General features: G+C 43.6%; 1 protein-coding gene across 3 annotated transcripts; it reads left to right on the forward strand.

The window, feature by feature from the left end:
- The first annotated feature begins 726 nt into the window (after positions 1-726).
- On the forward strand, positions 727-12,367 carry LOC102051584 (toll-like receptor 2 type-2). 3 transcript variants are annotated; one of them, XM_027801682.2, is made up of 5 exons: positions 727-842; positions 1,076-1,248; positions 3,572-3,658; positions 3,984-4,066; positions 6,188-12,367. In XM_027801682.2, exon 5 carries the CDS (start codon positions 6,196-6,198, stop codon positions 8,545-8,547), a length of 2,352 nt encoding a protein of 783 aa, XP_027657483.1. In that variant the 5' UTR covers positions 727-842; positions 1,076-1,248; positions 3,572-3,658; positions 3,984-4,066; positions 6,188-6,195; the 3' UTR covers positions 8,548-12,367. The 3 variants fall into 3 exon arrangements, with proteins under 3 accessions (XP_027657483.1, XP_055581869.1, XP_005436721.1); XM_055725894.1 differs by lacking the exon at positions 3,984-4,066 and having other exon boundaries at positions 6,188-8,567; positions 8,867-12,367; XM_005436664.4 differs by lacking the exon at positions 3,984-4,066.
- The last annotated feature ends 2,569 nt before the right edge of the window (positions 12,368-14,936 follow it).

The raw sequence follows: 14,936 nt of genomic DNA on the forward strand, positions 1-14,936 counted from the left end.
TAGTGAGCGGGCCAGGTGGTGTTGCAGGCTGGCTCGCTTCTTGCTTATGCTCTTCCCTTTGCACAGCACATTGCAGTAATTATTGGGCTGTGCACCCCTCGTGGCTCTGCTTAGCTTCCTTTATAACCAGTGAAGAAAATCGCACTGATAAAAGGCAGTTCATCTTTCTGCTTCAGTATGAGGTATCTCCTAGAACATCTGTCTTGCTCTTCACCAATTACAAAGGGAATCTAGATGAGCAGGTAGATACAGATGTTTAAATTTAAGATAGCTGGTGCCTCTCTGAGTGCCTGGAGTCACAGCTGTTGTGGGTTTTTGTGTTTTAGAGGTTCATGTGGCAACCTGGAATTGTCTCTGAGGGGATAAAGTTAGGTGTGGGTTTCTCTAACTCGGCAATTCTATATTCGCCTTTGCTCGTGTGGCTGCAGCTTAAGTACAGGAGAACCTAAATTAATTTTGATTCACCTTCAGACATGCAATTATTTCGTGGTGAAATACCAAAGCTTTGGCATATGGGCTGAGTGAGTATTTGAAAAATGGGAAAATTTGCTTATACACACACAAGTCTGTGTGTTGGTATATATGTGCATACTCGTATGTATGTATACCTCTGTACATGCTTATATATATGTGTATATACACACTCCTGTATGTATGTGTATATGTATATATGCACACGAGCTGATAGTTTCCGTGGGTGTAGCCTGCAAACACCACTTTCAGTTCCACTTTCCTGTGCTAACAGTATCTGTAGGGTTAGTCCAAAGCCTGCTACAAAAGAATTTTTCTGCTCACGCCCTTGGAGAAGAATAGCTCATGGGCTAACCAAAGCTGAACTCCAGGTAAGTGAGGAGCGAACCATCTGACAGCAAACACTGAGCACTGATAAAACACATTAAGAGACCACAAGAGGTAAGGGAGAAATACGTCTTGCTGGTCATTCCAAAGGGAGGGTCAGAGAGAGAGGCAGTAGCAGCCTTGGCTTTCACACATTGCACTCTTATCACTGACCCAGGCTTTTACGGGTTGGCACATTTAAAAGAACCGATAGCGTTACAGCTCTTATGCCAATCAGATCCCCCAGGCGGGAATCCCCCTGCTACATTGCCAGGACGGAGGGGCGAAGCGGGAAGGAACCAGCAGCATGAGAGGAAGCTGGGTAGAGAACAATCAGCAAAAGAGATGAAACACGACTGTGCAGGCACCAGAGCTGGAGCTGGCACCCACGGGAGTCTTTTCTGTACAGAGGTGAGTTTGCGGGTTGGTGAATGCTCTAGGCATGGGAAGAGAGAGTGGAGCTGCAACACCAGAGCAAGAAGCAAGGAGGGAGCACTGGGAAGAGGCTATCTCATCTCTGCCACGGAGTCCTCCTCTGCGTGGGGGGTTCAGGGTGCTTGGGGCTGCTGGGCAGGGGCCAGCTCCTGCAGGAGTGCAGGGTGGGGAGGGATTCCTGGCTTCCAGCAGAAGTGGAACAGGCAGGTGCAATCACAGGCAGCTGGTAGGGCTGCATGGCCGGCAGGCAGCAAAAGGAAGGCTCTCCGGGAGAGCCAAGACATGCTGATGGGAGCAATGTCCTTCAGGAAATGGGAAAGAGGAAAGCATCAAATGAAAAAGAGACAAGCTGGGTCAGACTGTGCCGTTTCTGCTAATTTTCCTTGTGGGAGGGTGCCTTGTATGTTCTTTGTCCTGTTTATATGTTGCCCCACTTGTGTGTTGATACCTGCTGCCCAGGGAAGGCTGGACATGAAGGTGGGCTCTGTTTGCTCGAGGAATTCAACCAGGAAAGAGCTCACTGAGCAACAGTCTCAAGGCAGCGGGATCAGCTATCTCCTCACCTAACTCTGCCTTGTTGCACATCCTCTGTGTTGGAAATAAGAAGAGGCATGCCTATGGATGTGCGTGTGTGTGTATACACATGCATACCATTAAATCAATGCTCTGGCCAAGGGGCCAGTGGCATCCTGGGGTGCATTAGGCGGAGCGTGGCCAGCAGGTCGAGGGAGGTTGTCCTGCCCCTCTACCTGCCCCCTGGTGAGGCCACACCTGGAGTACTGGGTCCAGTTCTGGGCTCCCCAGGTCAAGAGAGACAGGGAACTGCTGGAGAGGGACCAGCGGAGGCTGCGAGGGCGATGAGGGGACCGGGGCATCGCCCTTATGGGGAAGGGCTGAGGGAGCTAGGCCTGCTCAGCCTGGAGAAGGCTGAGAGGGATCTCATCGGTGGCTACACATACCTTAAGGGCGAGTGTCCAGAGGACGGGGCCAGGCTCTTTTCAGAGGTGCCCAGCACAGGACAAGGGGCAACAGGCACAAACTGCAGCACAGGCAGTTCCATCTGAATATGAAGAAGAATGTCTCCACTTGAGGGTGACAGAGCCCTGGGACAGGCTGCCCAGGGAGGCTGTGGCGTCTCCTTCTCTGGAGACATTCAAAACCCACCTGGATGCAATTCTGTGCGACCTGCTCTGGGTGAACCTGCTTTAGCAGGGGGTTGGACCAGGTGGTCTCTAGATGTCTCTTCCAACCCTGAACGTTCTTTGATTCTGTGATAACTGGGACATATGTAACACACACACAACCAAGTGCAAAGCAGCAACTTTCCCCAGTCTGCCTGTGGGTTGATGCCTTCACCAACCAGTGACCCTCCCACTGCAGACTCTGTAGCACTGCTCAGATTTACCAGGGCTCATCTAGCTTGATAGCGCTCCCCAACCTAGAATCAATTTGCACACTGTTGGTGTGCTTTATTTTAGTGGTTACATTAGCCTTTAACATTTGTTAGCATTTCTAGAACCTCATTCGGTTGGCACTTGTGGTTTTATTTAAGAATATGCACATATTTCCTCGAATACTTCTACTTGCCTGGGCCAAGGAAGATAGTCTGAACATGTCTGATGGCTCAGACCCTTTGTCCATAACCCAGAAACACTTTAAATGTGTAGTTTGTCACAGCACCTTATGGTATAAGGGCATCTGTGCAAGTTTCTGTATTTTTAGCTGCATTTCAATTTGTGTGTGGCTTTTTTTCTTCCCAGTGCAACAGGGAAAAGTGATTCCTTGGTAGAACAATGATATTCTGGACTGGGGCTGTATTTCTGAGTGGGTGTAGAGAGGTCTGAAAAAAACTTTGTAAGTCAGGATCTTAAGCTGAATTATTAGACAGGAATGGGAAGTGGAAGAGAATGGGTGGAAATGCATGAGGTTGGGAATGGGATTTCCCCGAGTGTCTGCTCACATTACAGATGAGCAAAAAAAAAAAACTTGAGAAAGATGCTCAGGGAAGTGACAATAAAGAAAAGCATCCTATATCACCAGACGGGGTTCAGTCCTGCGTTCCCTGGTTGGTTTCAGGTTGGTAAGGTGGGGAGCCATTAGGCTCAGCTGGTATTGCCTGCACAGTACCTGCCTGGTTCCTTTCTTGCTGCCAATTTTTCATCTGTAAATAATCTACCTATAGCTAGATTTTGATTGGCCAGGTTGCCTGGTTGTTTCTTTTTCCAACATTAAGCATTTGGATGGCAATTTAAAAAATACCACTTAAATTTGTTGCTTGTGAAACTCATCTTTCTCCTAGCTTTGCTCCTGTGGCCTGCAGCACTGTTACCCATCCGGACTCGCAAGGCCAAAAAAGCCCCACAAAAAAGCCTCAGCTGGACAGCAGGTGAGTGTAACTACAGATCACAGTTCTTCGGGTGGGATTCACATGGACATATATCTAGGTATCTAAACTGTGGTGCTCCATTTTAAGTCAATGAGGTCATTTCTCTTGGAGTCATCACATCTTAGTGTGGGTGTCCAAGAGACATGATGTGAAATGCCCCTGAAAGTTGTTATTTCTCTCCATTGACTTTGGAGGACATGATGGGTGACAGCTAAGTTGTGGGCATCTAAAGACAGGGGAGAGGACTGTGTCCTTCAAGATCCAAAGCTCTATGTCAGAGAAAGAGATTAAAGGAAAGTAACACAAAATGTCAAACTGTTTCTAGTCCTTCAGGTGGGAAGAGATGGAATCATTGAAAAAATAATCCACAACTTTTCCTCATTTCCTCATATGCCCAAACAATCTCAGGTAATTCTGCCACTTTTGAATAATTTTAAGCGATTTTGGCTAAACATAACGCAACTAGAAGGGCAGGACTTTTTTGTTATGAACTTGTCTGTGTGGGTGAGCTATTGTAAAATTAATTAAGAGTATGAAATCAAAGTACAGTAGCTTTTCTGCACAGAATCTTAATGGGATGACTGAAGGAGAAAGAAGTTAGTGGTACTTAGTGAGCCAATCTAACCCAACTAACCTGATACAGAGCCCACGATGATCTTGGGGAATCTGTTCATTGGCCATCTTGGGACTGGTTCACTCTTTTCACCCTCGGTAAAATACCTACTGGGGGGGGGGACACACGCAATTTGTGACACACTGGAGAAAGTTATATTTTAAAAGTGTATAAACAACAAAAAAAAAGGGGGTTATAATTCAATATGTAATGCAGGTTTTGAAGGGAAAACAGCCCTCTTGGGTTTCAAGAGTTGTTTTTCCAACTCCTCAGAGGGGCAGATGAACTAAAGTCACCTTGCTGGGAGTAAGGATGGGCTGGATATTGCAGCGAGCTCTGCAACACAGAAAGCCACATCAAATCAGTACTATAAAAGGCACAACTGTGGGAAGAAAGAGAAGTGACACAGGATCCACAGCTGTGTGGCTTCTCTTGAATCATTTCAGTCCAGAAGATGAGGAACAGGCCGTGGGGCTAGAAAAAGCTGATCTCATTTGCGGGAGGCTCCAAAAGCCTCTGCTCTTCCTTGTGACTTGGCCTAACCATCTCTGTCACAGAGACCCAAAGCAGAAAAAGTCACTGGCAGAGGAAAAGGGTGTGGCAGTAAAAAGGAGGAGCCAAGAGTCAGTAGGTTACAATGGTCAGTTTTCCCTCCTTTAGCTTCATTAGCCAGTATCAGACTGATGGCAACATGATAATGATGGCCTACACAGACATCCAGGCAAATATTTATTTCCCTGCTGCTAGCACATTTACAAACAAAATAGCCAAAGGCAGATAAAATGAGGAAAGGGACTGAAACATATAAGCCCTCTTCTCGCTGTTGTCAGAACTGAGATATGATTGAAATGAGTATTAAATGTGAATGTCCTTATCTCCTGTGAGACACTGACTCTTCTTGATGTAACCAGGATTTGAAACACATATAGGAGACTGTGTAGTAAAAAAAGAATAATACTCACAGATCCAGAAGAAAAAGACCTAATGCAGGGCTGGGGCGTGGGAGGAGTGGTGTATAGGGACTATTTAATAATCAGGCGAAGAATCAGATTTAGTAATAGTGTTGTGATTATTCAGATGTTTAACTGAATCCGGAAAAGATTTGTGCAACTTTTAATTGATTTATCCTCCCCTCTGCCCTGGTGAGGCCACACCTGGAGTACTGGGTCCAGTTCTGGGCTCCCCAGGTCAAGAGAGACAGGGAACTGCTGGAGAGGGACCAGCGGAGGCTGCGAGGGCGATGAGGGGACCGGGGCATCCCCCTTACGGGGAAGGGCTGAGGGAGCTAGGCCTGCTCAGCCTGGAGAAGGCTGAGAGGGATCTCATCGGTGGCTACACATACCTTAAGGGCGAGTGTCCAGAGGACGGGGCCAGGCTCTTTTCAGAGGTGCCCAGCACAGGACAAGGGGCAACAGGCACAAACTGCAGCACAGGCAGTTCCGTCTGCGCATGAGGGAAAACGTCTTTACCTTGGGGGTGACAGAGCCCTGGGACAGGCTGCCCAGGGAGGCTGTGGCGTCTCCTTCTCTGGAAACATTCAAAAACCACCTAGACGCAATTCTGTGCGACCTGCTCTGGGTGAACCTGTTTTAGCAAGGGAATGGACCAGGTGATCTCCAGAGGGCCCTTCCAACCCTGACCGTTCTGTGATACTGTGATTTGATAGTCCTCATTTCAAAATCTGAAACCACAAGGAAAAAAAGAGTAAATTCAATCTATGTAGCTTTTAACAAATTATTCTGGAATACTTGTATACTAATATGTTTCATCTCTGAACAGTGTTAAATACAAATATATTTATAGTGCCGTCAACAGTACAGAACAGTAAAGGTTATGTTTTTGATATATCCAAAATGTACCTTCTTCAAAACTAACTACTCATCTTATATTTGCTCTGAATGTATCTCATATTTTAGGCAAAATAATGATGACACGCATTTGGCAAGTGTGGGCTATCTACATGATCTTCGCTGCAAACCTCTCTGAAGAGCAAGTGCTGAAGCAGGCTTGTCCTTCATGCGGTGCCACTGAGGTTTGCAACTGCTCTGCCAGGGGCTTGGACTTCATTCCCCCAGGGCTCACGGGCAAAATCACAGTGTTAAACCTGGCCCACAACAGGATAAAGCACATCCAGTCCCAGGACCTGCAGCAGGCTGTGAACCTGAGAGCCCTGCTGCTGCAGTCCAACAACATCAGCTCCATAGATGCGGACTCGTTTCGCTCCCTCGGGAAACTGGAGCTCTTGGACTTGTCAAATAACAGCTTGGCTTACTTGTACCCTGCGTGGTTTGGGCAGCTTTTTTCACTCCAGCACCTCCACCTTCAAGGGAATTCCTACAGAGACCTGGGGGAAAGCTCCCCCTTCTCTAGCCTGAGAAACCTGAGCTCTCTCCACCTGGGCAACCCCTGGTTCTCCACGATAAGGCAAGGGAACTTTGAGGGCATTGCGCTTCTCGACAAACTGTGGATTGATGGTGGCAACCTCAGTCAGTACGAGCCAGGAAGTTTGAAATCGTTTAAGAAGATAAATCACATGATCATAAACACAAGAAGTATTAATGTATTCTCAGCAATTGTAACGGACCTTCTCCACTCTGTCACTTGGTTAGAAGTGAGAAAAATAGCATTTAGTATACCTGCTGAAATTCACCTGTTGAAAGTCATGTCATCTTCTTTTGCAAAGAAAATTTCTTTTAAACAGACCTTATTAACAGATGCTACTGTGCCTGATATTGTCAGCATTTTAGCAGACATGCCAAAATTAGTGGAGTTAGAGATTATAGACTGCAGACTCTTGGGTACTGGACGATGGGAAGCACAAATTCTAGCAAACCAGTCACAGACTTTAAGAGTTCTGACAATAGAGAAATTATCTATAGAACAATTTTATTTGTTTACAGATCTCCATACTGTGGAAGGTCTATTATCTCTTGTTACGAAACTAACAGTTGAAAATACTAAGGTGTTTTTGGTACCGTGCCAGCTTTCAAAACATCTTCTGTCATTACAGTATCTTGACCTTAGTGCAAATTTGCTTGGAGACCCGAGTTTGGAGCATTCAGCCTGTAAGGGTGGTTGGCCCTCATTGCAAACTTTAAATCTAAGTCAGAATTCACTCAGTGACTTAGAAATCACAAGTAAAAGTTTGTCTCATCTAAGAAACCTAATTCTCTTAGACATCAGCCAAAATAATTTTGGTGAGATGCCAGACGTATGTGAATGGCCAGAAAACCTGAAATATTTGAATCTCTCCAGCACTCAAATATCTGAGGTCACCGCTTGCATTCCCCCAACGCTGGAAGTTCTGGACGTTAGCGCTAACAACCTGAGGGGGTTTGAACTGCAACTACCTTTTCTCAAAGAGCTGTACCTCACCAAAAACCAGCTGAAGACCTTGCCTGGTGCCGTGCCCATTCCAAACATAGTGGTTATGTCAGTCAGAAGAAACAAGCTCAACAGCTTGTCCAAGGAAGAGTTTGTGTCCTTCAAGAAAATGGAGCTGCTGGATGCCAGCGACAACAGCTTCATCTGTTCCTGTGAATTCCTCTCCTTCATCCACCACCAGGCCGAGATAGCCCAGGTGCTGGTGGGGTGGCCGGATGAGTACATCTGTGACTCTCCGCTGGCGGTGAGAGGGGCACAGGTTGGAGCTGTGCACCTTTCCCTGATGGAGTGCCACAGGTCCCTTGTGGTGTCGTTGATCTGCGCCGTGGTCTTCCTGGTCATCCTCGTGCTCGTGGCTGTGGGCTACAAGTACCACGCGGTCTGGTACCTGCGAATGACCTGGGCATGGCTCCAAGCCAAGCGGAAGCCCAAGCGAGCCCCGCCAAAGGACATCTGCTACGACGCTTTTGTCTCCTACAGCGAGAATGACTCCGACTGGGTGGAAAACATCATGGTGCGGGAGCTGGAGCAGGCCTGCCCCCCGTTCCGGCTCTGCCTTCATAAGCGGGACTTTGTGCCCGGGAAGTGGATTGTGGACAACATCATTGACTCCATCGAGAAGAGCCACAAGACGCTCTTTGTGCTGTCTGAGCACTTTGTGCAGAGCGAGTGGTGCAAATACGAGCTGGACTTCTCGCACTTCCGCCTCTTTGACGAGAACAACGATGCGGCGATTCTCGTCCTCCTGGAGCCCATCCAGAGCAAAGCAATTCCCAGGAGGTTCTGCAAGCTGCGCAAGATCATGAACACAAAGACCTACCTGGAATGGCCTCTTGAAGAAGATCGGCAGGAGATGTTTTGGTTTAATCTGAAAATAGCTCTGAAATCCTAGAAAGGGATATTAAAGAATGAGTATGTATCAAATGTTCTCTGGATTTGTTTCTCTTACCTGTTTGTCCCATCACCTACCTGTATCTCTAGAATAGAAAGCTGAGCTACTGTAAATTCTATTATTTGCTCTGTGATTATTCTCTTTGGGTCATGAATTGTTGTATTGGTTTTAGTTGGAATTAAGTTTCTTCGTAGTTTCTCCTGTGATGCTGTGGTTTGGATTTGTGACCAGTGTTGATAACAGGGGGATATTTTAGTTATTTCTGAACAGTGCTTACACAGCATTAAGGCCTTGTGTGTTTCTCTTGCTGTCCTGCCAGCGAGTAGGCTGAAGATGTATGATAATTTGGAAGGAGACACAGCTGAAAGAGCTGATCCCAGCTGACCAAAGGGATGTCCTATACCATATAACATCATGCTCTGCAACAAAAGCTGTGCGAAAGAAAGAGGAAAGGAGAATGTTTGCAGTTATGGTGTTTGTCTTCCCAGGTAACTGTTAGGCATGATAGAGCCCTGCTCTCATGGAAACAGCCGAACACCTGCCTGCTGGCAGGAAGCAGTGAATGAATCCCTGAATTCCTTGTTTTGCTTTACTTGCCAGCGGCTCTTGCTTTACCTGTTGAACTGTCTTAATCTCAGCCCAGTGAGTGAGTGGCTCTGCGGTGCTGGGCTGCTTTCCGGGGTTAAACCACAATTTTCTACACACATTAATCAGCAGTGTTAGCAAAAGCTGTTTTATTTAGATATTAAATGGTGAAAAGTTGTTTAGATATACAGCTATATAGTTTATCCATCTTTATCTATACAGCTATGTAGTTTATCCATCTTTATCCTTGCAAAAGCTTTAGGAGAGAGCCTGCCTTAGCCAAGGGGTTTTCTGCATTCTTTGGATAAACCACTTCTAATGAAATGCAATAAAAGTCAGTTTACGCAGCAAGGGTTTTTGTCCTAGCTCTCCTAGTTAGTGGATCTAAGGACTGATTAGATAGAAATAGGCAGTATTTCTCAATCACTGTCAGTTAAATGTCCAGATCTCCTGAGGATTGTGGCTGCAAGGCTTAATGTAAAAATGCACTTTCACATTGCAATTCTGGCTGTTGTTCCATAGATGTTCTACGGCAAAACAACTTTCTTGTTGAAAGATCTAGGGAGGTTGATGTCTGTCTAGTTTCAGTGTACTCTGTGTGGGAATAGATGCTTCAGAGTGGTGCCCAAATACTATTCTGACTTGCTCAAATAGAGTTTAAGCTATTCTCAGCTAGAACGTGAGAAACACGACTATATATGTAGTCTTTGAATTCTACACCATATTCCTCTCTCCGATCAACAGTCTTAGCACAGGCACAAAAAAGGATGTTTCCTACCTCTTTGCTCTCTCTGTAAATGCAGTCCACAAAACCAGAGGGAGTAGAGAGCATCCCACCTCAGACATTGTGTTTGCTATCAGCTGGGGCCATGTTTTCTCAAGATTACCAGGACAAGGCCTCTGATTGCTGAAAAAGTGGAATAAATGGGAGACATTGGCACCAGGCTCTTCCTCCAGAGATGATTTAAAAAGAAAGGTTATCTTGGGTGATTCCTGCCTTGCAGAAAATTTCAGATGAACCCTAAGAGCTTGAATGTGGTAGGCCAGAGGGACCACTAACTTCTGGATCGGTTCAGGACTTATGCACAGGGTAGAACATTTCAGAAGCATGTACAGAAGAAGCAGACATGTACAGAAGCAGTCCTTAGGCGCCTTCACATGGAAATGCCTACAGCATTTGGCTGCATCTCTGATGAGATTATGTCCAAGTTATTGTTTTTATTGTTGTGTTTTGGTCTTGGGCATCTAACGTGTACAAAATCTCTGTTCAAACACCTCAATATCTGTAATTGAGTTGTAATTGAGTCTTAACTCACATCTAGCTTCCTGTTGTGTTACTGCTTTTTAGGAAATTCTCCGCACAGCCAATGTGTCAGTGATAGCAGAAGTCTCCCTGTCCTTTGTTAGCCATTGAAAAAGCTGAGGACAAACAATTAGGCAACTCTGACAGTGTAACACAGATGAACGATTTATTTATGTGCATTTTTGCATATATGAACGCAGACATAACACATTATAAGAATTATTAACTTTGCTACTTCATCCAAGCAAAGCCACCTTCACCCATGTACTTAAATTTGCTCTTTCTTTCATTTACTTAATGCTTTTAAAATTGCATTGTTTCCTATTTTTATCATTTAAACCTTACCTTCATTGGTAGCTGGCTTTATGCAACCTCTGCTTTATTCTCACATATATATTAAAGCATAAATTAAGCTGACCTGTATTTCTGATTTCTAATAACAGAGATTCTTAAAATACTGACCATATTTCATTTGAGTTCAAAAGCTACTTCAGCTAGGCTAATTACCTTTTTAGACCAGCTTCTCTGATTCCTAAGCAGAACTACCTGTTCTTGCATAAACATGCTGCATTTCAGTTCCTCACAGTGTGGCCAGGGTGGTATGGACGTCAAATATTCCGCCACTAAGCAGCAAGACTTATGTATCTCTTTTGATCTGGGTTTTGTTTTGTTTTGTTTTTTTAAACCAATAGCAACATACACAATTGGTGGTTAGGGATTGTAACTTCATCCCCCTGTGTTTGAGGAGCTGGTTATTGGAAGGTGGGCCTTTTGAGCACGGTGACGGTAAGTCAAAAAGAACTTAATATAGGACTATTACCTACCAAGCACACCATAAACATTACCATAGTTAGAGCTTTTTGTAAATGGCCATTGGAAAATGTACGAGTTACGATACAACAGCTCTTCAAAGAGGTGAGAGAAAAAACCTAACAGTAATCTTGTATTACCTTAGTTTAACCAAATGAACAAACTATTGGGGTGCCATTCTTCAGAATTTGCTGTATACAAAGCCATTATTTGACTTAAATTCCTCCTTGTCTCCTGCACAATTTTCTGTAGTCAGAATTTCAACTAGAAGCTGCTACCAGTATATTTAATAACGAAACAATCTTAAAATACTTATTTTCCTTTTTTTTTAGAGGCTAGTCATTCTCAGAAATAAGCTTGGGTTGTTGTTTTTGGTTTTTTTTCCTAGCACAGGCTTCCCATTAAAGGCAGCAATTTCTTTTAATTCTTACTTCGAGAAAGTAAAAAACCACTTTAATAGCCTACTGTACAGTTGAAGAGACACTATCCTGTAAAAGTGTGTATAGCAGAACCAGAGTTCAACCAACTGCTATTTTCTCTAGTCTTTTAAAATTAAGTACAGGATATATATTATTGTAGACAAGTAAATATCCAATGTTTTGCATTCTCACCAGTAATCTGAGTCCTATTCTAGACTCAGTAATTAATGCCTTGGACAATACCTGTAACAACTGATTGCCAAACCACCAGATAACAGAGCCGGGCGAAAAGATGTCCACACAAAATGTGTGTGTTCCCACCTAATCTGTTGTTAAGGAAATTGCAGAGAAAATGCAACAATAGGTAAATCTTGGTGTTTTTCTTAGCCAGGCTCAAAGAAAGAGTATTGAGTTAAAATTATGAAATGCCTTTTCAACTTTTCTAATTCACTTCCTTTTTATAGGGATAAGGTTCAAATTAAATATCCTCCCCCAAATGGTTAAAATAAGCTTCAAAAAAGTAAGCCAAACTTGGCTTCGACTCAAATAGGTTTCTACAGGTGCAGCAGCAGATCTTTTATTTCATTTGCTAAAGTAAAAATTTTGTTTACTAACTACTGATAGAAAGGGGAAAAACCAGCACTTGCTCTGAAAGTGGATTATATCAGTTTTGTTATTTCATTAAAGAGCAAAATTGACTGCACGGTGTTTCTAAAACTGTGATTTACATTCTTTAAAATGTTCCTCTCATTATAAAAATGATTTCAGGATGTCATCAAATCAAGAAGGAAAATACATATGCACTTCTCTTTTCCTAGCTTGCTTGAGGTCTTAGATAAGATAAAGCCAAACAGAACTATCATATTTCCTAAATATAAATGTTCCTTAATAATAATTGGTTTTCCATTTATTTAATGTAGCCATCTCATCCCTCCACTGTAGATCAAAACAAGAATTAGTAAGTAATCAGGCTATGGTTTAGAAAAGCCAAATCAAAAGCATACTTGCTAGGGAGAGGGTATGGGTTACTTAACATCCTCTCCACATCATCTTTCTCAGGGCAGTATGGGCAAGTTTAGTTCTTGCCAACAATGCACCAACCACAGATGGATGAAACTTCATGAAACCCAGTATAAGGTGTACTGTTCAGGAATCTTTCAAATATAAACAAGGCCCAGTGCTTACATCTGCAAACTTGGTCAAACCAGCAACAGGTAATTTTAATGGCTGATTATGGATAATGCCTTTTCTTATAACCAAACAGTTTCAAGTGACTTAAAACATTTTGAATATTGAGATTTATTTTAAAAGTTGAGTCCAATGTCCTGAACATCCACATTGGTATTCATATTTTCCAGCTTACAAGAAGCCAGGATACTTTTATGAACTACAGAAGGGGGTGATCAGTAACATTGTTCCAGGACGTACGTGACACCTTTCGTTTTAGTTTCTGGAATGCAAAATACTGAGCTGTTTGGTACCCCAAACTATGAGACATTGGCTCTTCTGTCAGACTGTAGAGTATCTTAGTGCCACCGTTTGAGAATGGCTCCACATCTGCCTTGAAACTACCCAGCAAACACAGCCCCAGGCACAGCTGGAGGAAATCCTCTGCTGTATGTGGGAGCTTGCATCAGCAGACCTGAGCAATGGGGCAGTATCCTGCCTAGCACAGCGCCAGGCACAGCCACCTAGGCTGTGCACAACATGCCTGGAAGGTGCACTTAGGCCTGAAACTGTAGGGTTATGGCCACTCTTGCATCAGTTTGTCAAAAAGCTGTGCGCCCTCAGCTTATGTCATAGAAATGTATTTCACGGTCCTATTTTTACTTATGTGCTGTTGTTTCTGAATGTGGTTTTGGTTCCTTTTTTTCTTGATATTTATTGCCGTTGCTTTTTCTTTTTTTTTTAATGCGGCACGAAACAGGAGAAAACAATTCCATAATTACATGGAAAGAATACACATGATTACAGGACAGCTGGTAGGTATTTTCAATGATCCCTTCTTCTTTTATATCCACAAAAATTTTCTGCCTGCGGACTGTGCAGATGTCATTGGACAAATCTCTTTTTGGTATGCCACTGGTGGTGTAAAACTGTCAAGATCAAGTTTACAGGGAAAAAAACGTCAAAGAACAACAAAATATTTGCTTATAGTCAAGGATGCATAAACACATTTTAAGTGCTGTCAAAGATAAGGACAGCATGAAAATGGCTGCAGTGGTCTTAGTTTACTAGTGCCGGGATGCACAGTTAACAAGAAATAATTAAAATCTTATTGCTGATGCAAGAACTTTAGTAACCCTCTGCTTGACTTTAAGTAACTGGGATATAAGAGAATTGTGCTGAGATGATCACTTTATCTGGAAAGGGAAGATAAGAGCTATAAAAAGGAAAGGGCAAGAAGAGGCTTTTGGGGGAAGTAAAAAGCTTGTCTTCCTATGGCAATTAGGAAAATTACGTAGCCTTTTGTACATAGGGACCTGCCTGTTAGAAACCCCAGATCAGGCCCTGGCATATGTCACTGGCTGCTACTTCAGTAAGACTATTCTTCTAACCATAACATTGAACAAGGGAGTTCAACAGATTGTCCATGGCACAAAACCAGGTCTCTTCAAGGAAAAGCAAGGTTACTTTACTGCAAGAGTATCCAGTAGACTTTATTCTCATGAACTCAGGGGCACAAGAGCTTACGAGCTCACTTCCAGTCCTTACAAGCAGTATTCAGGATGACGATGCCCAGCACTGACACCAATGGTGGAAGCCATGTAGTCAGAACAGATCCCTGCAAAGTGTCTTCCCATCACTCTAAAGTACAGTCTGTTAAACAGCTGTGTCACAGCAAAATCCATGGAATCAACAGACTCGATTCTGTCATAAAAATCACAAGAGCACTTGGGCGAGTCTGTTCTTGACCAAAATGCCAGAATAAAATAGCAATGAGATTTTTACTTCAGTGAGCTCCTGCTTCCTTCAAACTTCAGGTTTAGTTTCATTTTCTTTTGCAGCAGCAGACACCTTCATACTTGACAGCAAGATATCTTGAAAGCAGGCTATGAAATGCTTTTGGTGCCACAGCTACTCAGCTTTGTTACAGCAAGGCCAAGCTAACAGTTTCTTCTAGAAAGGGACTTTGCTTAGAGTCTTATTATTATAGAGAACAATTAGATACATTTCATTGTTTTGCAGAAGCAACAAGATCAGCCAAATCTCAATAAGGTGTAAGAGACCAGTCAAAGAAATGTTAAGTAATGTGGCTAAAAGCCCACTGT

Source organism: Falco cherrug, chromosome 1, assembly GCF_023634085.1.
Source record: "Falco cherrug isolate bFalChe1 chromosome 1, bFalChe1.pri, whole genome shotgun sequence".
NCBI classification, from domain to species: Eukaryota; Metazoa; Chordata; class Aves; order Falconiformes; family Falconidae; genus Falco; species Falco cherrug.